This window comes from Nannospalax galili, unplaced genomic scaffold (genome assembly GCF_000622305.1).
Source record: "Nannospalax galili isolate Female #2095 unplaced genomic scaffold, S.galili_v1.0 scaffold4, whole genome shotgun sequence".
NCBI lineage: Eukaryota > Metazoa > Chordata > Mammalia > Rodentia > Spalacidae > Nannospalax > Nannospalax galili.
The window spans coordinates 53207-75848 of NW_008350321.1; the positions used below are offsets into that span (position 1 = coordinate 53207).

The 22642-nt window shown below is 36.5% G+C and overlaps 1 protein-coding gene and 1 long non-coding RNA gene across 2 annotated transcripts in view; both read right to left on the minus strand.

Annotated features, from left to right (window-relative positions):
* The window catches only part of LOC103745506 (zinc finger protein 160), an 87514-nt gene that overhangs the window by 20900 nt on the left and 43972 nt on the right, over window positions 1–22642 (minus strand). Inside the window, 4 exon segments of the mRNA XM_008847429.3 lie at window positions 13751–13774; window positions 15537–15701; window positions 15703–15995; window positions 15998–16155. Coding sequence (XP_008845651.2) covers window positions 13751–13774; window positions 15537–15701; window positions 15703–15995; window positions 15998–16155 — 640 coding nt within the window.
* On the minus strand, window positions 6337–8314 carry LOC115072768. Its single transcript, XR_003851782.1, has 3 exons — window positions 8247–8314; window positions 7251–7369; window positions 6337–6472 (listed from the first exon to the last, which is right to left on the minus strand). It is a non-coding gene; the product is annotated as an uncharacterized LOC115072768 (long non-coding RNA).

The window sequence follows — 22642 nt, forward strand, 5'->3', positions numbered from 1 at the left end:
GTGGACATCTTTCCCTTCCCTTCCCTGACATCCTTCCCTTCCCTTCCCTGACATCTTTCCCTTCCCTTCCCAGACATCTTTCCCTTCCCTTCCCTGAAATCCTTCCCTTCCCTTCCCTGACATCTTTCCCTTCCCCGAGGGAAAGGTGCCCCATGCGAAATAAAGCTGTATCCCACTGAGAATTCCATCTGTGCCTCGGTGCCTTCCTCCATCCACTCGCTCTCTCCCACTCTCTACCTATCACAAAGAATTAATAAATCCCAGAGCTGTTTCTTTGAAAGTATAAATAAAATAGACCCTTAACTAAGCTATCCAAGACAATAAAAAAAAAGATGGATAACCCCAAATCATCAAAATCAGAGATGAAAAGGGAAACATTATAATGGAAAGGAACATAATCCAGAACATTAGAAGGGATCACACTAAAAACCTATACTGTTTTAAAGTACAAAATCAAAAATAAATGGAAGAATTTCTAGATGTAATCAAACCACCATCTTAATTAGATCTGTAACAAATAAGGAGGTTGAAACACTAATACAAAGCCTTCTGATTAAAAAAAAGCCCTGGTTCAGATGGATTAGCATCAATTTTTTACCAGACCTTCAAAGAAGTATGACCAAAACTGCATAAATTATTCAAAAAGACAGGAAAGAGGGAGAATTCCAAAACTTCTACAAAGTTAATATAATAATACCAAAAAACAGACAAAGACACACATACACACAGACATCCCTAATGATCATAGATGCATTGATTAGTTCAATCATGAAGTTTTTTTTCTTTTGTTTCCTTTTTAAGCCATTTATTTACTATTCAGTTTTAGCTTTATAAACACCGATAACATGTACTACCAAAAATATTTTAATTGGTACATTAAATACTCAATAAAATACTTACAAACCACATACAGACATGTCAAAAAGATTATCCAACATAATCAATTTTGTTTGATTATAGGAATGCAGGGATAGTTCAATAATACATAAACAGACTTTAAAGACATAACTTTATATGATCATCTCAATAAATGCAGAGAAGGACATGGCCAAAATTCAAGCAGGGGGTGGAGGGAGGATCAATTAGTTAGGCGTGGGAGGGTGACCATATCCAGAATTCTCTCAGAGGTTTTGGTGCCAAATGTAAGAAAATAGGAATGAGGAAAATTGATGAAGGAATTGACATCAACACAACAAGTAGGTTTATTGTGGATTAACCTGAGAGGGCACATCCCTGTAGCCCAGGAGAGGTTATTTATAAAGCAAGCCAACAGAGTACCACCTGGATCTAAGAAATTCAGAATGCCATGCTTCTTTAAGAGTTTGAGGGATCACATTTTCAAGATTCTAGGATTAAGTCTATAAGAAATATAATTAGAAAATTCTTGCTAAAGATTTTCTTCTTCATAAAAGAAATGCTGCTCAGGGGGCTGGAGAGATGGCTCCTCAGTTAAGAGCACTGGCTGCTCTTGCAGAGGACCCAGGTTCAGTTCCCAGCAGCCACATAGTGACTAACAATTGCCTGTAACTGAAGTTCCAGCGTATCTGACGCCCCTTTTGACCTCCATGGGCATTGCATGACATGGGTGCACTTACATATATGTAGGCCATATACTCATAACATAAAATAAAATAATAAATATAAAGTTTTTTTAAATACTGTTTTGACTTATCTTGTTTCCTTGCCTAGAAGTGTAAGCACTCTGATCTGTAAGGGAAGCTGTTGTCCTCTGGACCCTGGGCCATGAGGAGGTGCCCTCTCAGGCTAATTCTCTAATAAACCTGCTTGATCTGTGGATGTTCTTTCCTTCTTGTTTTGTTCCACTTCCTATTTTCTTACAGGGTGTGGTTGAAATTTATAAAATAACAATTAAAAGAACAAAGCAAAGGAAATTTATAAAGTAACAATTCAAAGAACAGTGCAAAGGAATGCTACAAAGCTCACTATAGAAGACAAGACAATCAAATACTTAGGAAGGAAAATAGAAACCAGTTTCATGGATGTGTATAGACATAGAAATTTGTACTTATTATTTGGAAACTGAATTTATGTTGAATTCATCCCAGTAATGGAAGAATATTTCAACACGTACAAATCAGTAAATGTAATAAAGGAAATATCTAGACTCAGTGAGAGAACATGTCAGTAGATACATAAAGGCTTTATATTTTAGGCAAAATTTCAAATTTACTGACTCTAAAAGCTTTAAAGTTGAGAGCAGATGGAATACCTCAAAATGATAAAGACTATATGCTACAAACTGTAATTGAACATTATTCTAAATGGAGAAAACAACTGGAATCGTTTAAACTCTAGTCAGAAAAAGACAACCATAATTGAAACTAGTGCAGCCACTGGTACTGACAACATGAATGAAAGAGAAAGATTTTAAAGAGTCACTATAGAAAATAAAAAAAACAAGTTATAGCAATTTGCAGACAGTAGAATTCCACAATACAAAGAAAAGAAATACTCCATAAGCTCCATAAGAAAACAGAGATCTGATAGCCACCTTTTTAAAGACAGGGTCTCCTGTAGGCCCAGCAGGCCTGAAACTCACTAGTAGACCAGGCTGGCCTTGTTCTCACAGTGATCTGCCTGCCTCTGCCTCTGTGTCCAACTGATAACCATATTTATAAAGTATAAAATGCACATACAAAACCAGTTGTTTTTTACATGCCAAAAGAGAATATGTTGAGAAATCTGCAGAGCGTTCAGAGTTCTTAAACATATCTTTGATCCTTGATGGGTAATATTCATAGAGACAAAGGCTTCTATGCAGGTTGCTATGTGAGAATAGTCACCAAAAATCTTCCCCAGTTTTGGACCCTATGAGCTACAGTACCAACCTGCCAGGCAAACTATACCCACAGGTGCAATAGTGGCAAGGCTGTTTGTGGGTAACAAAATGCCTTCTGACCAAATTCCATGCACTAACCACAGAAGAAAAGCCTGGAACTATAAAACTGAACAAAAGCCTATGACTGGGAAAGTCACAGACTCTAACTAGGAATCTAATACTAATATTTTGAAAATGTATGTGTGTGTATTTATATATACATATATATATACATATATACATACAAACACACACACACACACACACACACACACACACACACACACACAGTCCAAGTACCACGGAATAGTGCAGAAGAAAGAGCAGAGAGATTATAAAAGAAGAGGAATCGGGAGCTGATATATAAAACGCTACCTTTGGTATGACATGGTTATCATAATTATGATCACATAACAGACTGGCTTCCTGCCCAAGAGCCCCACTACAAAGTACATGAAATAAGAGGGTGAAAAATTGGACAGAAGATGTAGATTATGAGGAATAGGAGAGAGTAAGGTAAGAGATAAATATAATAACTATGCCTTGTGAAAATTTATAAAAATTATTAAATATCAAAATGAAAAATTTTTTAAATGTAACAAAGAAGTGATGCAAATGTTACCAGGAAATATTGAGCATCTGTTTGAAAACAATATTTTTTTTTTTGGTCTTTTTGAGACAGGGTCTCCCTGTAGCTCCAGCTATCTTGGAACTGACTATGTAGACCAGGCTGGCCTTGAACTCACAGAGATCCACCTGCCTCTGCCTCCCAAGTGCTGGGATTAAAGGCGTGCACCACCACACTTGGCGAAAACAATAATTTTGGTTGTCTATATAATCTGCCAATTAAAATATTTTTGGCAGTACATGTTATCGGTGTTTATAAAGTTAAAACTGAATAGTAAATAAATGGCTAAAAAAGGAAACTAAAGGAAAAAAACTCCGTGATTGAACTAATCAAGCAGATTAGAGACCTGTACAATAAAAACTCTAATCCTCTTAAGGATTTGAAGAAGATGGAAAATGGAAAGATATCCGAAGTGCATGGAATGGGACGTAATATCATGAAAACTGTAATATTACTGACTTATGTGATCAGTTCAAACTCCATAATATTCAAACATCCCATGATATACTTCACAGAAATAGTCAAGAACATCCTAAAGTTTAAACAGAGTCACAAACCATCCTGAAAGTTTAGACAGAAATTAAGAAAATAATGGAATGCTCATGTAATCGCAAAATGTGATTACAGGTTTTACTGCAGAGCCATAGAAACAAGCTATAGAAGGTAGTGGCAAAAAAGTAGACAGATATCCCAGTGCAACAGAAGATCTAGAACCATACCCACGAACTTTGACTGTATAAGTTCCTCAAACTGCCAAAACTTCTGGTGCAGAACACAAAGATTCATCAATCAACATTGCTGGAATCAATATATCCACATATGGAAGAATGAAACCCAGTCTGATTCTATTCTACCTTACAAAAACCAATTGAAATGAGCCATAGACCTTAATGAATGACCAGACAGAGTGGAACAGAGAGTAAAACAAAGGGAAAATTACTGTGAGACCCAGGCCAGCCTGGTCTACATAGTGTGTTCCAGGCCATCCGGGGCTACAAGGGGTCCTGTTTTTTGTTTTTTTGTTTTTTAAATTCCTCCTGGAATTATTCATAGATATGGAGAAATTAATCCTAAAATGATGTAGAATCTGAAGGAACTACAAAACTCTCCAAAATTCTGAGAGGGAGAAATTTTTAAAAATATCCCAGAGAAATCAGTTTTCCCAGTTTTACAATATATTAAAATTATACCAATGAAAATGATATGGTTTTGGTTCAAAGACCCAAAATTTGAGAAAGGAATGATATAGGGACATAATCATTCACATGCAGATTCAAAATTATATTTTTCTGCTATTATTGATTCCTATATAGATGAAGTATAATAACAAAAGTATTCTAAAATCTACAATAAGATATATCTTGAGATGATTTTCAGTGGAAGTCTCAAAATTATTTTGTTGCCAGAGTTCTCTCTGGGTCTCTTGTGCTATCAGGAAAACAATATAACATATCTTTGTGTGCATTTATTGTTATCATGGGGAAGGGATTGGGGGAGGGGAGAACTTACAAAGAAATGAGCACCCAGTGCCTTGGCTCAGAGCCCGCCATATCAGATCACTCCCGTGGCACACCAATAGTCACTGCTAGCTTTTGCCTATACCTCTGGAGAACACACTTCTAGTGAGCAGAATGTATTTTCACTAGAGCCTCTCACTTGGGGATGCCTCATTAACTCCAACCTACCTGGGACATTTGCTACACTGTCCCCATCCCTTCACATCCCTGGGTTCTTTGTTTCAGTCCAGGCAGGTAACCAGGACTTAACTTAGTGTACTACCTGCCTCTTAAAAGGAGATGCCCTACAAAGTACCTGGGTATGTTTTAAACTACTGTGCTCAATAGATAAACAGAAATCATAATACGGGAGTCTACAAATGATTCCCCAATTATAATATTCCTTCAGAACCTTGATAATATTTAGGAAGCATTATATATCAAGTTTGTATAACTTGAATTCTAGATCTAATTATAGCTCTGAAAATTCAAGGGTATAAATGGAACTTTATGCTTAGGGTGACAACATTACATGTTACTGAGTGTCTTGACTTTATCAGGAAACAAAAATGGAAGAAACATAATACCTCCCAGAAGAACAAACATCAACAATAGACAAATTATTGTGAAAATGCTCTTTTCTCTGAGAATTTCATTTTATTATGAGATGCAACACTCATTCACACAAAGCTGACACACATGCAGAGAAGTTTGACAAATGACACTGAGTATGAATAAGGAATACTGCAAGAAATGTATTCTCATCACCCAAACCATATTGATGTAATCCCTCTCCATCAGGTCTATATACAGAGACCTGTGAGTGGGGTCTGGGCCTTGCCCCTCCTCCTCAGAGAAGTCCACAGCAACATCACTGAATGTCAACACAGCCTGAAATAAAAATAACAGTTTGAACATGTGTCCATGAAGAGAGTGCTTTTCTTGAACTAAGGAGACCAAAGAGCATTACAGACATTTTTCTGATGGAGATGAGTTATAAATTATACAAGAGATGCTTTCTGATATAGACCCATTATATAATGCATTTCCTAATTGTGAAAATTGTTGGGAGCCTGAGGCTCAGCCATTTCTCAAAACTGCTGACACACCTGAGTTGGTGACTTTCCATTCTGCCTACCATCCTCCTGCAGGCACAGGACAGAGCCCGCGGCCTTGGCCCACAGCCTTGGACTCTTTCCCATTCTCCTCCCACAGGCACAGGACAGAGCCTACGGCCCTGGGCCCATGGCCTTGGCCCACGGCCTTGTTCTCCTTTCAGATTCCTCCCTTAGGGTACATCTGGGCCCCTGTGTTCTGGCTGATATGATTGCTCACTCTTTGCTCCTTTGTTTTCATTCTCTATTTAACCCCATGCTTGAGCTGCAATAAACGAGACTTGATCAGAGCCCTGTCTTGTCTCCATTTCTCTTGTTGCTTGCCTCATCCATGGCCCCACTCCTCAATCCAGGTACTTCGTGGCAGTTTTCCACGGGTCGGAACCGAGTCACGCTGCAGAAAATAGTATAGCATAGTGTCTTAATATTCAGCATGCATACTATGTGTTTATGGACTCTAAGACCTAAAATTAAGACCTCAAGAAAAATGAATGTACATTTTTGAGTGTTCTATATCAAAAAGAGTGTATTCTTTTAACATTAATGGGAAGTTAAAATGTATTGGCTGATTCAACCAAACCTGCAGTGTTTCCTTACTTGCCTAAAATGTAAAAAGTTCTCTGGAGATGCCAAGACCCTGGGTCCAAATCCTAACCTCTTAACTATGGAGGATTTAGAACATGGAAGTCAGAATGCATGGACAAACTTCAATTGGAAGACTTTTGTGTTTTCCACAACAGCAAGGAAAGGAAAGAATTATCTGAAGTACATCTTATAGATTCCATGTTACTCTTCCATGGTTTTAAATATCAATACATGAATTAGCATAGTTGACATTTTTATGACTATATTTTGACAACCATTAAATTTACTTTAGAAAATTAGAATTTGTCCTAGTTCATATGATCTAAGCTTTACTTTAAAAAAAAAATGCACCCAAATGTGTACATAGAATATTCAGAGCTAGTTTTCTTCTTGAAAAATAATCATAAAAAATGATTAAAATCCTGATTAATTTCCCCACCCTGCCTCTGGTTCCCATAGCTCTTCTGAGTGCTGAGTGTCCCATGGATACCAGTGCCAGGGTTCCAGGGCACACCACTCCTCTGATCAGGAGAATTTTCCTTTCCACACCTCCTATGAGTCGAGAAGTTCCCCTGCCTGTTTCTCACCAAGTTTCTATGCATGTAGGTTGTTCTGACCAGGGTGAGTTTCCAAGTCCCTTCCAGCTTCCAGTTCTTCACAATACCAATCCATGTGATTCCTGTGGCTTGAGTGGGTTTCTGCATCCCTACGAGACACCACCAGGTTTTTCCAAACTCTAGAGCTGCACCACACTGCTTTCTGCTACATGTGGTCTTTCTGGCTCCAGTTTGTATGCAGACCCCAGCAAGACCCCATTTTCCAGCCTGCCTTTGGAGCCTCACCACCTCTCCCCTGGCTCAGATCACTCCACCCCACCCCTTCAAAATATGTCTGTCTTTTGACCTCACCCATTCCTTGTCGCACCTCTAAGTCCATTGAGGTTTCCCTGTTTACACAGTCTTTTTTTCCCCATCACTCCTCTGACTGGAGGTCATGGCACAGCCTCACTGAGACCCTATCCTTCCCACCCTGTCGCAAGCTACTTACCACATAGCTTTGGGAGTCTAGCTATGGACTCACTGTACACAGGCATTTCACTTGGTCATTACAGAGACCTGGATCTTCTCTGCTACCTGGTCCCCAGCCTGGGTTTTGTCATCTAGAGTGACTACAAATATCCAGCTTGAAACCTGATCTAGAGATTCCTTCCTCCTGGCTAAGGAGAGAATCATGAACAGCCCGAATCCATATGCACAGCTCCCATCCCAAAGCAAAACAATATGATAAACCAAGTCAGTCAGTTACACTATGAAAAACACCAATTCCAAAACACAAGCAAATAGCTGAATGAAATAATGAGGACTAGGCAAGATATGAAAATTGAACTCCATAAAGAAATAGAATAAAGACTCAAACAAATGAAGCAAGAAATATAAATCTCAATAACTTGAATTTAAAAGTTCAATGGAAAACCTTACAAACAGAATAGATCAGGAACACAGATCAGAATGTAGGGTTTGAAAACAGGGTAGAGAAACTGGATCAGGAATCAAAGAAAAGGATTAATAAAAAAGAAAACACACTCCATCCTAGGAAAAGACAACAATGGAATTCAGGCTGCATCTTCGTCATTGATATGAAATTCTTCTACAGTTTGATTCAGTGAAGGTCACCCTGGAGAGCATTCAAAAGAAGCTGCATAATCTGTTCCTTCACTATACAAATGAAATAACACTGAAAAACTTTCTTTACCCTTTCTCTGAGATCTTCCCTATTCCCAGTTAAATACCTGGAATTTTACTAACAATTTTCACTTTTGGGGTGATCCTACAGGAATTTTGGTTTTTGAAAGACAGTGGTTGCTTCATGAACTGGCTGAGGAAGCCTGCCAATCCAGCTCAGTGCAGCCTGCACCATACTGCTCTCACCACTAGAGGACGGTTTTGCCATATTAGAAAATAAAAAAAAAATTTGTCTTCCAGAAATCAACGTTAAAGATAGTTGCAGGTAAAACATAAAAAATTCCTTAAAAAAAAAAAAAGCACAGGAAGGGAATATGGAGAAATTTTACAATACAATTGAAAAGTCAAATCCACAAATTATAGATGTAGGAGGAGTAATGTAATGTGAATTTGAGAAATTCACCTACGTTTTAGGTACCCACTGATATTTTATTTTATATATACATTGGAACTAATCAGAGCAATTAATATATCCACATATAATACTTTTATCCTACCTTATGTTTTATACATGCAAATTCATCATTCCTAACAATTTTAAAATATAAAATACATGTTGGAGAATTATATTCACTTGATTGTGGCATCAAACTATACAAACTAGTTATGCCATAAGAAATATTGTTTCTTTTGATTAGCCTATATACTTCCCATCCAATGAAACAACTATCATATCTTCAACATCTGTCATCTGTATTTTTGCACATTTTTCTTATGACTAAAACCATGTAGCTCTTGTGTTTGAACTTCCTCTACCTGTTTCCCACCAGATCAATCACAATGCCATGTATGAGAAAATTCATATATGAGAAAATGTCATATATATGACATATATTTTTTAGAAATATCACATTTTATTAAATCTTTCATGTGTTATTAGACTTTATAATTGACTTCATATGATGTAAATAGTGCTGTAAAATTTAGGTAGAGTACATTTCTCTAGCCCATATTCAATTCATCTGTTTTCTGTGTATATCCAGGATTGCAATTACACTATTGTAGAGCAATTATTTTTTATTAATATTTTTATTTTATGTGTATGTGTGTATTGTCTACATGTATGTCATGCAATGTCCTCCGAGATCAGAAGAGGGTGTTGGATCCCTTGGAACTGGAGTTATGGACAGTTGTTAGCTGTCATGTGGATGTTGGGAACCAAACCCAGGTTCTCTTCAATAACAGTTAGTGCTCTTAACCACTGACCCATGTCTCCAGCCCCTGAAAAATTATTTTTCTGATTTTACAGAAATTTAAAATTATCTCTGCACGATGCTGTTCCAGTACTCATGCGCACTGACAATGCATCTGCATGCCACATTGAGTGCTAGACAACATGAAAGAAACTTCCAGCTTGGTTGGAACTTGATTTTATTGTATGCTATGTTGAATGTTTATAATTGGTCAGATAAAGTAGTAGAGTAATCACAAAATACACTGACAAGTCCTATAAACTAGTTTGTAGGGGAAATGAATCAAATAGAAACATCAGAGTTCTGCACCAGTTCTTCAATAAAGGGCAGGATCCTTTAGGTGAGTGGAGAACCATGTAGCACATTCATCAGTCTCCCTCTGTGGTCACATACTCAAGGCTTAGGTTCAGAGACTCATCTAATCTATCGAGGTTTGTTTCTGTGAAAGGCTCTGGGCACAGATAAACAGAAGATCTTTGACATCTTGGAGAATATGTAAGGATGAGGAATTCCCCTTTGTTGTGTGAGTCCAAAGGTCAGTGCACCACTGATTGAATAACGATTTGAAGATAATTCATATATAGGCATACTGAAGTTAAAAAATTCTCAAAGAAGGAAATGGGGCAATTTTTTATCTCTGTCAACTTAAGATTGTGAGCAATATGCCTGAAAATGTCAGAAAAGCAACTCTCTGTTCTTGTGCATGCACAGAGACAGTCCCTTTAGAATGTTCTGAAGCAACAGTATACATTGTTGTTAAACTCATGAAGCACTATACTTTCACACATATGTAATAATACCTAAGGCCATTGTATTAGTTATTTTTCTGTTTCTGGGATAAAACACAAGGAACAAGATAAATTATAGAAGAAGGTGTTTATTAGGCCTTATAGCTCTAGAAGAGTAAGAGTTCATCATTGTGGGGAGACAATGTGGCAGGAGGCTAAAACTGAGAGCTCACATGTTAATGGGCAAACAGAAAGCAGACAGAATAAACTGTGAGTGGGGCAAGGATATAAACTCTCAAAGGCCATTCCCAGTGACAGACTTCCTCAAGCAAGGTTGCATGTCCTAAAGCTCTGAAAACAGTGTCACTGTCTGTGGATGTAGTATTCATGTATTTGAAATTATGATGAACATTTCTCATTGAAACCACCACATTCCAATACTTGGCCCCGAAAGGCTCATGGCCACCTCATAATGCAAAATGCAGGTGGCTCAACTTTAAATTGGACAACACACAGTTAACTGGAAACTTTGGAAGGCCACAAGCAAGTTGGAGGAATGCCATAATGTTCTTTGCACACAAGCAGGTGTGTGAAGGTGTTGGCCAGCAAAACGACCAGCACGGCAGCCTTCATCTTGTGCTTGTTATTCCAAAGTCCAGAATGTCCTTAGAGATAAGGAGCAGATAATAGTTGGGAAAAATATTTGTATCTTATGAGAAATCATGTACTGTGCTTCTGCTTCACATGATATAATTATTTTACAAGGCCAATAAAAAAAAGCAAAGAGGCATTCGAGGCTCTTTGCCGTGGAGGTGCTGAGCCCTCTGCTTTCTTTGAACTGAGCATTCCCATGTCTTTCCATGGTTATTTTCAGGTCTGAACAATAACAGAAGGGGATAGATTAAACTGGAAGTGGGGCAAAACTAAAAACGCTCAAAGCTCACACCGAGTGGAAAACTTTCTCCAGAGTGGCTGTATCACCTAACCGTTGCTAAACACCAACACTAACTGGAGGTCAGTGTCCAAATAGAGAGACACAATGGGGGACATTTTTCATCCAAATCACCACAGTCTTTCTTTGATAAAAGCTACAAAATGTAACTTAGTTTTTATATTTGTTAATGGAGTCATTGCAAAAGTTCAAATAATGGCATTACCATCATTGTAATTCTCATAGTACCTTAGAGAAAACGAGTTTTAAAAAATCATTTAAGCTGGGCGTGGTGGCGCACGCCTTTAATCCCAGCACTTGGGAGGCAGAGAGAGGGGGATCTCTGTGAGTTCAAGGCCAGCCTGGTCTACATACTGAATTCCAGGACAGCTGGGGCTACAGGGAGACCCTGTCTCAAAACACCAAAAAAAAAAAAAATCATTTAAGACGCTTCACTTTTATTTATATTTTGATTGACAATTTCATACAATGTATTTTAATCAGATTTCTCTTTCCTATCTTCTTCCAGATAATCAACAATTCTCTATACCCTCAAATTTCTTTTTGTTCTTTTGTAGCCTATGAGTCAAATTTGTGTTGCCCACATACTATTTGGGGTGGAACCTTCCCTGCAGCATGGTTGACCTACCAGTTGACACATCCTTAAACTCAGTCTTCCTCCTCCAGATCCTAGCAAATGCCAATAGGTTCTCAGCTAGTGCTGAGAATTTTGGGCACTTCCTCCTGTCCATTATGGAATTTTATTTGGCTTACGTCTTAGTGGGCTTTGTGCATGCTGTAACAATTGCTGTAATGTCATATGTACAACTGCCCTGCTCTCTGGAAAATAATGTTCCTTGTAGTGATCCACCACCTCTGGCTCTTAATTTCAGAAAAAGTCCCTGAGATTTGGGGTATGGAATGTGATATCAGTGTCCCATTTAGAGATGAGCATTCCACAGTCTCTCATTCTCTGCATTGTTAGTTGTGGGTCTCTGTGTTAATTGCCTTCTACTGAAAAAATCGCTGAGAGTAAGGTGATATAATAATCACTATGTACAACAATAACTCATTAGGAGGCATTTTAATATTATGTCAATTTAATAAAATATCAGTAGTAATTTCAGTCCTAGGCCTTAGGCCTGTGTCCTGTGTAGCCGCAGGTTCTTGATCCCCAATAATGCTGCTAATTATGAGTTGTATAATAAACAATGAAACTTTAGTTATGTATGTGAAATGTCTCCTTAAAGCTCTTACATTGAATAGTCAATAATTTGTTTTCAGTATTGATAGGTATGACCAATGAAACTTGTTTATGAAGCTCTAAATATAGTGTTCTAGCTATTGAAGCGTACAGCCCCATTTAGAGAAAGTCAGTCATGAATTTTTAACTGTCAAGCAAGTATTCTGTGTCTGTCATGTGAAAGCTTGTTCTCTCCCCCACCTTATTCTCTCCCCCTTTCGCCCCTCTCTCTCTAGTCATTAACTTTACTGTCAAGAGGAAAACTGGCTTGTATACCACGTGATTCCAAAATCACTTAATTTGTGTCACCACTGCCAATATTAATGTAACAACATGACCAAGAGTCTGGAAAACTGAACTTAAAGAAATCATAACTTTTCTATTAGGTTTATCATGTATTCTCTCACTGTAAAGGGGAAAGGACAGTAATACACTATTTCCTGTGAAACTGTGTGGTTTGTTTTGTTTATAGTGGAAAAGCTACAGGCTTACATGCATCATCCTACTACTGTTTCTTATTGCTAAATGGAATTGGAGTCTAATGTAGTTGGCAATTTCTCTCAGCATAAACATTTGAATCTGTATGGTGAAGTGGTCCAGAAAGACAATTGATGCAAAGAAGACTATTGCATTAGTTTTAAAAGTATAAATTAAAAAGCCATAAATTATGGGCTTAATTATTTTGTTATATGATTTGGTCATATGCACCTTACTGTCTCTATATAAAATATAAACTTTAGTAATAATATATTGCATATTATTTGAATTTTAATGCCCTCAGTATAAAGGAGTCTTATGAACCATTCTTCTGTATTTTACATTTTATAAGATTAGTGTTGCAATCAGTGTTTGTTTCTTGTAGAATAAAACGAAGCAGGCAGGATTCATATTGTTGGAAGACCACATTTTTAGTTGGAGCTCTGGGTTAAAACATTGAGTATAAAATTTCTATTTATTTAACTAAAATAAGCATACAGAGTTTAAAAGACATTTTGAAATAAAGTACATGTGAGTCAGTAAATATGCACACAAAAGGCATTAAAACCAATATTATGCTCTAACATATAAGTATTAGTGTTCATTACCTCACATTTTTAAAGACAGGCTAAAATGCCAAGAGGATAGAACCTTGTTAAAATCGCAGAATTTCTAATAATAGTTTTCACTTTTCTGTGATGGCTCTATATATTTACACTACATCAAGCAGTGCTGAAAACATGTAACTATTCTTCAGTTTTATTATTTATTACCAAGTTAATGTACTGGGCCACATATTTCCTCATTGAAACATGGGTTATGATTCTTCTTAAATACTCGATTGTCTTTTTTCTTTGAGTAAATCAGAATGCTTTCTGAAAACTCTACATCACACTAAAATGCATTCTCATTACTCATAAATCTACATTCAGATTTCTGTGAAGAATTTTTCTATGGCAATGAATTATTCCTGAAACAAGAACATTAATGAAGTATCTCTAATATGCAATACATTCAATCTGATCTGTGTCAACAATTATTATAAACAATCATATTAATGCTGCCTACATAAGACAATTTAAATGGGGATCAAACTAAATTATGGAGGTTTCCCTTCAATGAGATTCGTTTCTAGGAATAGCGTTGTTTAAAAAGAATGCAGTTAAGTTTAAGTAAATATCATACACTATTCCATTAAAATATACTAGTGACTGATGCCATTGTTTTGATTTGATTTTCCACAATAGTGTAATTTGGCATACTGCATTATTTAGCTATGGCCATGGTCTTTGTTATTATGAATTTTCTACTGATAAGATTTGAGGTTGTGTACATAATGTTCACACTTTACAGTGTAAAGACAGATTTTCTTTACATGCTTTTGGGATTTCTAAATTGTACATGTTCTGGAACATGTTCACACATCCATATGTGAGTTCTGTTAATAACTTTGAGTCACAGTCTTAATATTTATGTAGTCTATCCATAGTGTGAATTCTTTGATGGTAAATAAATGATAAGACTTTTATCTAAGATTTTTGTGAGGTCTCTATTTTCTGATGTGTTCTAAGTTTTTGAGTTCTACTTAAATCATGGCTGACATTCCTTTGAGCTGTACAGTTTCTTTACACAATGGATTCTGTGATGTTCAACAAGATTTAGAGTTCAAGTAAAACTCTTATGAGAGTCTTTACATTTCAGTTTCTCCCACATATGAATTGTCTCATGTTGAATTAGAGATAGCTTTTAATGATGAGTTTGCTACATTATTTTTATCTGTTTCATCTTCACTAAAATTCAATATATTTCTAACATTTACATATTTATTACAGTCTTCATATTTCCTATATTTAGAAGTTTCTCTCTTGCATGGATTCTGTAATGATTTCTAAGTATTTAGTACAGGCTGGATTATTTGTTACATTCTGTACTTTTGTATAGTGTCTCTTCAGTAAGACTTCTCAGTGAAATCTAATATTCAACATAGAAAGGGGTTGCCACATTACTTGCATTTGTAGTGTTTTATTCACTGTTAATTCTCTGATGTTCTCTTAGAAGTGGAATATGATTAAAGGATGTGTCACCTTCTTCACATTATGAAGGGTTTCTCTTCACTATGAATGTTGTGATGTATTCTAAGATTTGACATTTGACTAAAGGATTTTTTTTACATTCTTCACACTTTATGGTCTCTCTAGTATAAATTCACTGGTGTATTCTAAGGCATGATATTTGAGTAAGGGACTTCTCAAGTTCTTTGAATTTCTAGAGTCTCTCTCCAATAGGAACTATTTGACGTACTCTAAGAGATATTTGAGTAAAGGGCTTGTCACATTTCTCATACATGTATAGTTTCTCTAAAGTATGAATTCTTTGATTTGATATTTGATGAAAGGACTTTTCACATTTTTCACATTTCTAGGGTTTCTGTGCGATATGAGTTCTTTGATGTGCTCTAAGAGACAATATGTGTGTAAACGACTTGTTAGATCCTTCACTCTTATATGGAATTCTCTCCTGAATGAATTCTCTGATGTTTTCTAAGAGTGATATTTGAATAAAGATCTTTCACATTCTTCACATTTGTAGGGTTTCTCTACTGTGTGAATTCTTTAATGCGTTCTAAGATTTGATATATGATGAAAACACATTTCACATTCTTCACATTCATAGGGTTTCTCTCTTGTGTGAATTCTGCAATGTATCCTGTGTTGAGTAATCAGTAAATGATTTGCCACATTCTTCACATTTGAAGGGGTGCACTCCTGTGTGAATTCTGAAATGTGTCCTATGTGTTGAGCAATCAGTAAATGATTTGCCATATTCTTTACATTTGAAGGGTTTCTCTCCTGTGTGAATTCTTTGATGTGCTTTAAGATTTGCTATTTGATGAAAAGGCATTTCACATTCTTTACATTTGTAGGGTTTCTCTCATATGTGAACTCTTTAATGTTTTCTAAGATGTGATATTTGAGTAAATGACTTGTCACATTCTTCACACCTGTATGGTTTCTCTCTCTATTGTGAATTCTTTGATGTTTTCTAAGATGTGATATGCGAGTAAAGAACTTTTCACATTCTTCACATTTGTAGAGTTTCTCTCCAGTGTGAGTTTTGTAATGTTTCCTAAGTGCTGACAACTCAGTAAATGACTTGCTACATTCTTCACATTTGTAAGGTTTCTCTCCTATATTAATTTTATGACATCTTTTAAAGAGTTGAAGTCGTTATATGAGTCAAAGAAGAAAGATACATTTCACACATGAACAATACAGCTGAGACAATAACACATTCAGAGATATATAATGAAAAAGTAATAGTCATGAAGAAAAATTCCAAAAGCCCTGAGAAACAGTCAAGGGGCAGAATGCAACTATTGGGATTTCAGTTATAAACCAAAGTCAGACAAAATTTTCAATAAATTTACAGCAGGAAGTTTCAGAAAGACAACGTAAGAAATGGAAATAAGAGCTGGGCATGGTGGCACACTGTCGCACTAAATTTTCCCCTTCCCGCTATCTGTTCTACCCACCCTCACTCTCACAGTGTCTTGTGGTCCTGACACCGGCTTCCAAATCGGCATAACACATTTTCATCTTGGGTTTCACATGGTTTATATGACAGGGAGGGAGCGATTTACGAAAAGATGAAATTTTAATAACTTTAACATCATTCAAGCCCCGCCCACAGTCTCCATTAGCTTTTGCTGGTGCCCCACGTGGTCTCACCCCATGGACATACTTCCTGGTCCCAGCTCCAGACTGGTGCACCCTTGGTTCTCTCCCTTTTCCAATCTTGCCTCTGCTGGTTCTGCAGGGTTCCCTGCACTCACCTCTCACTCAGGCTTTTTGGAGGAATGAGTGGTTTCCAGACTACACACATGCTTGTAGTACCAGCACTTAGGAGGCAGAAGCAGGCAGATCTGTGTGAGTTCCAGGCCAGCCTGGTCTACATAGTCAGTTCCAGCCCAGCTGTGGCTACAGGAAGACCCTGTCTCCAAAACACCCCCCCCAAAAAAGAGAGAGAGAGAAAAAGAAAAAGTAAATAAGAGTTATTTAAGAATCCAAATAGACATGTGCAGAAATTTACACTCAAATTATATGAAAGTGTGAAAAATAGATCAAAAATCATTATTGAAAGCTGTATGAAAAAATTCAGTGAAATCAACAAAATGTTTCATACAGGAAATATGAAATAAAAATTCTTCCAAAATTTACATAGAAATTTTATTCCAAAAGAACATATTATTAGCTACAAAGTAAGCATTAGCTAAAAAAAGTATAAAATTCTTAGTATAATTTAAAATAACAGTGGAAAAACTACAATTAACTAGAAAAGAAACAAAAGAATGTGCACAAATACTTGTTCATTGAACAATCTCATTTGACTACATTTTGGGCCACTGATATAATCAAGGAGGGAATTTACAAATTCTTCCTATAAAGTGAAAATGATAGTACATCCTATGAGAAAATCTCTGATACAGCTAAGGCACTTTGAAGACGGAAGTTTATGTCTAAACATAAAATATCCAAAAGATATCATTTAAATATCATAGTAATGCAAGTCAAATTTCTCCATCATCAAAGAAAGCTAAACACAATGCATTAGATGAAAAGAAATAACAAACAAAACAGAAATTATCAAAACACAACAAAAAAATAATACAGTAAATCAAATACTTGATGAAAATAATTGATAAACCACTAGTGAAACTAACTAAAAAAAGTGACAGAAAATAGAATCTAATAAAATTGGAGGTAGGAAGGGACTTTTTAGCCAAACCCTAGCTCATCCCTTAACCTTTCCTTGCATGCACACCATTTGAGACTGCATGAAGAATTAGACTGCTCAAACAAAGAATATGAAAACTTATTTTAAAAAAATTTATTGACCTTTTGTACATTTCATACAACAGTTCTTAATCAAATTTAGCCCACCTTCCAAACTCATGCCTCCTCAACCCCTCTGTCCACCAGAGCTCATATATTCCACTAGACATGGTAAGCCTATTCAGCCAAGCATTTGTACCCAGATGTCCTTCAGTGAAAATTCATCCACTGGAGTCTAGTCAGCCTCTCTAAAGATCGTTGGTATGACCTACTCTCCCTTACCAGTAGTGATCAGTCTCCAATAATTCCTCACCTGCCACCCATTTCCCTTGCTCCCCTCTGGGCCCTTGTCTGGTTGAGTTGGCATGGGTCCTGTGCTCAATGCCAGCATTGCAATAAGGTCATATGTGCAAGCTTCCAGTGACCTGAAAGCCTCTGCTTCTTTATGTTTATGAACCAACCCTAGCTCTTAGAATCTTTCCATACCCCTGTTCTGCAACGGTCCCTCAACCATGGGTGGATAATATCTTCCAAATTATATTTCAAATTAAAGGAAACAGAAGAGCTAAATAGGATGAGATCATTTTGATCAAAGGAACAATTGATGAGCAAGATATTACAATGATGAACATATATGCAATGAACTCTCCTACGCCCGATTTCATGAAAGCAGTACTATGACCCTGGGCGTGGTGGCATACGCCTTTAGTCCCAGCACTCAGAGGCAGGCAGAGGCAGGTGGATCTCTGTGAGTTCCAGGCCAGCCTGGTGTACGTAATGGGTTCCAGGCCAGCTCAAGCTACAGGGAGACCCTGTCTCAAAAAGACCAAGAAAAACAAAAAACAAACAAAAACCCAAAAAACTAAAACAAAAGCAGTACTACAGGACTTTAAGATCACAGATTAACTTCAACCCAGTAATAGTAGGGAACTTCAATACCACACTATCTACACTAAATAGGTCAACTGGGCAAAGAATAAATGAGAGACATCTGAATTAAATATACCATGCATCAAATGGACCTGACAGAAATCTACCAAAATTTCCCACAGAAGCACCTAAGAATACACTTTCTACATATCACCACATGGAACTGTCTCTAAAACTTACGGTATACTGGGGCACAAAACAAACATCAAACACTACAAAAAAATTGAAATAATTCTATATACTCTATCAGACCAGAACATAATAAAGCTTAAATTAATACCAAAAGAGGCTCTTGTCACCACATGAGGTCACAGAGATTAAACAACATACTCCTGAATGATGACTAGGACAAAGAAGAAATTAAGAAAGAAATAAAAGTATTCCTGGAACTAAATGAAAAGGATAACACAACACAATAAAACCTCTAGGATACTTTAAAAGCAGTCCCAAGAAGGAAGGTTACAGTTCTAAGTGCCTACATTAGAAAATCAGAAAAGAACACATAAATGACAGTGCAAATCAACACTCAGTAAAGGCAAGAAAAAATGAAACAAACCTAGTGGATGAGAATAACAAAAAATGTAGCAGAAATTAATGAAATATAAACAAAACAATACAAAGAATCTAAGAACTGGTCATTTGAAAAGATAAAGATAAAGAAGATAGACCCTTACCCCAGTTAACCAAAAGAAAGAAAGAGCAAATCCAAATCAACAAAATCAAAGATGAAAGGGAAAACATCACAACAGATACCACAAAGATCCAGAACATTATAATGGAATAGATTATAAACCTATCCTGTCAAATCAGAAAACATAAAATAAATGATGAATATCTAAAATCATGAGAGCCACCAAAGCAAAACCAAGAAGAGATCAACAGCTTAAGCAGACCCATCAAAAATAAGGAAATTAAAACAGTAATACAAAACCACCCAACTAATACAGCCCAGGCACAGTTGGATTTACAACAGAATTTTACCAGACATTTAGATAAGATGTACAAACAGAACTACTTAAATTATTAAAAAAGATAGAAACAGTAGGAGAATCCCCCAAACTCCTCTATAAAGCCAGCATCATTCTGATAACAAATCCAGGTAAAAATAAAACAACAAAAAATAAAACTACAGACCACTATCTGTAAAGAACATAGATGCAATTCTTAACAAAATACTTGCAAGGTGCATACAAACACACATCAAAAAATATCAACAACCATGATCAGCTTTATTCCAGAGATTCAGGGATGGTTCAATATATGTAAGTCAATAAATGTAATACGTCATGTAAATGGAATTAAGGACAAAAATTACATGATCATTACTATAGATGTAGAAACTGCTTTTGACCAAATCCAACATACATTTATGTTAAAAGCCCTAGAAGGAATTGAAATGGAAGGAACACACCTCAACATAATTAAAGGTATATACAACTAACTCATGGCCAACATTATGGTAAATGGAGAAAAACTGAAAGCATTCCCATTAAAATTAGCATCCAGACAAGGCTGTCCACTATCTCAACTCCTCTTTTATTTGGGGGGGGAGCAATTTTTGAGACAGGGTCTCCTTGTAGCCTCAGCTGTCCTGGAACTCACTATGTAGACCAGGCTGGCCTCGAACTCACAAAGATCCACCTGCCTCTGCCTCCCAAGTGCTGGAATTAAAGGTGTGCACTACCATGCCAGGCTCAACTCCTTTTTAACACACAGTGTGTAACTCTTGCTACAGCAAGAAGACAAGAGAAGGAAGTTAAAGGCCTACTAATTGAAAATGAAGAGGTCGATTTATCCCTATCTCCAGATGACATGATATTTACATAAGAGATCCACAGATTCCCCCAGAAAAACTCCAAGAAATGACCATCACTTTCAGCAATGTGGCAGGTTAGAAAAATCAATCTACAAAAGTCAATAACCTTTCTATTTAATAAGAACAAGCAACTGGAGAAAGAGTTCATGGAAACTCTCCCAATCACAATAGCTTCAAAAAGTATCTATAAATAAACTAAACCAAAGACAATAAAGAATTCTACAATAAAAATTTAAATATTTGAAGAAAGAGGTTGAGAAAGATACCAGGAAATAGAAAAACCTCCCGTGTTCATGGATTGGAAGAATTAATATTGTGAAAACAACCATCCTACCAAAAGTATTATTTAGATTCAATGCAATCCCAATCAAAATACCCATGACATTCTTCAATGAAGTAGAAAAATATCCTAAAATTAAATACATACAGAATCACAAAAGTTTGCAGATAACAAAGCAATCCTGAGCACAAAAAAAACAAAGCCCTGATTATGATACCCAATCTCAAGCTATATTACAGAGTCATCAATTTAACATGGTATGGTACAAAAATGACACATAGATCAATGGAATGTAATTGAAAACCCAAACATGAGTACTTGCAAGTTCATCTCCCTAATATTTGACAAAGTGCCACCAACACACAAAGGAGGAAAGACAGAATCGTCAACAATGGTACAGCAAAACTGGATCTTCACCTGTAGAAGAGTGAAACTAGACCCTTATCTTTCTCCTTGTATGAAAGTCAACTCCAAATGGATAAAAGACCTCAGTGTGAAACCTGAAACTCTGAAATTGTTAGAAGAAAACCTAGGCAGCACCCTAGAAGATATAGGTGTAGGAAAGGACTTTGTAAATCAGATGTCAGTGACTCAGGATTTAAGGACAACAATCAACAAGTGGGAATTCACTAAACTAAAAATCTTCTTTATGGCAAAAAACAACCAAGGAAGTCAAGAGAAAGTCCATAGAGAGGGAGAAAATCTCACCATTGACACATCTAACAAGGATTAACATCCAGAATATATAAAGAATTTAAGAAACAAAGAATCAAGCAAACAAATGACACAATAAAGATGGGCTGAGGATCTGATCAGAGAGTTCTCAAAAGAAGAATTAAAAATGCCTAAGGAACACCTTAAAATGGTCAAACATCATTAGTAATTAGGGAAATGCAAATCAAAACCTCTTATAGTTCATCTTACCCCAGTCAGACTGGCTAGTATTCAGAGAACAAATGATACCAAATGCTGGAGAGGACATGGGGAAAAGATAATGCTCATTCACTGCTGGTGGGATTGCAAACTCCTGAAACCAGTATGGAAAGCAGTGTGGAGAACTCTTAAAAAACTAAAAATGAGGGTCTGGAGAGATGACTCAGCAGTTAAGAGCACCGATTGCTCTTATAGAAGACTGGAGTTCGAGTCCCAGCACCCTCATGGTGACTAACAACCATCTGTAACTCCAGTTCCAGAGGATCCGATGCCCTCTATTCACCTCCTCAGGCATTGCATGACATGGGTGCACTTACATGCATATAGGCCAAACACTCACACACACACAACATAAAATAATAAAATTTTAAAAATTTTTTAAAAACTAAAAATGAATCAACCCTTTGATGTTGTTATACCATTTCTTGGCATATATCCATCAGACTCATCCTGCTACAGAGATACTTATACATATTTGTTTTTGCTCTTTTCACAATAGCTAAGAAATTGAAGCAACTAAATTGTCACTCAACTGATGAGCGGATAAAATGAAAGTACATGTACACAATGGAGTTCTACTCAGCGGTAACAAAAGAGGAATTTATGAAATTTGCAAGTAAATGGAAGGAACTGGAAACTTCACTAAGTGAAGTAACAGGGACTCAGTAAAACAAACTAGGTATGTTCTCCCTCATTTGTGGCTCTAGCATCAAATCCTTATGTGTGAGATTTTATCCTGATGGAACTGCAGGAACCAGGAAAGTGAAACTAAACCATGAAGGTGATGGGAAAGAAGTACCTGAGAAAGAGGAATAGTAGGAGACACATGTTATCAAGGGGAAAGTTTGAAAATGGGGTATTTAATTGGGAGTGG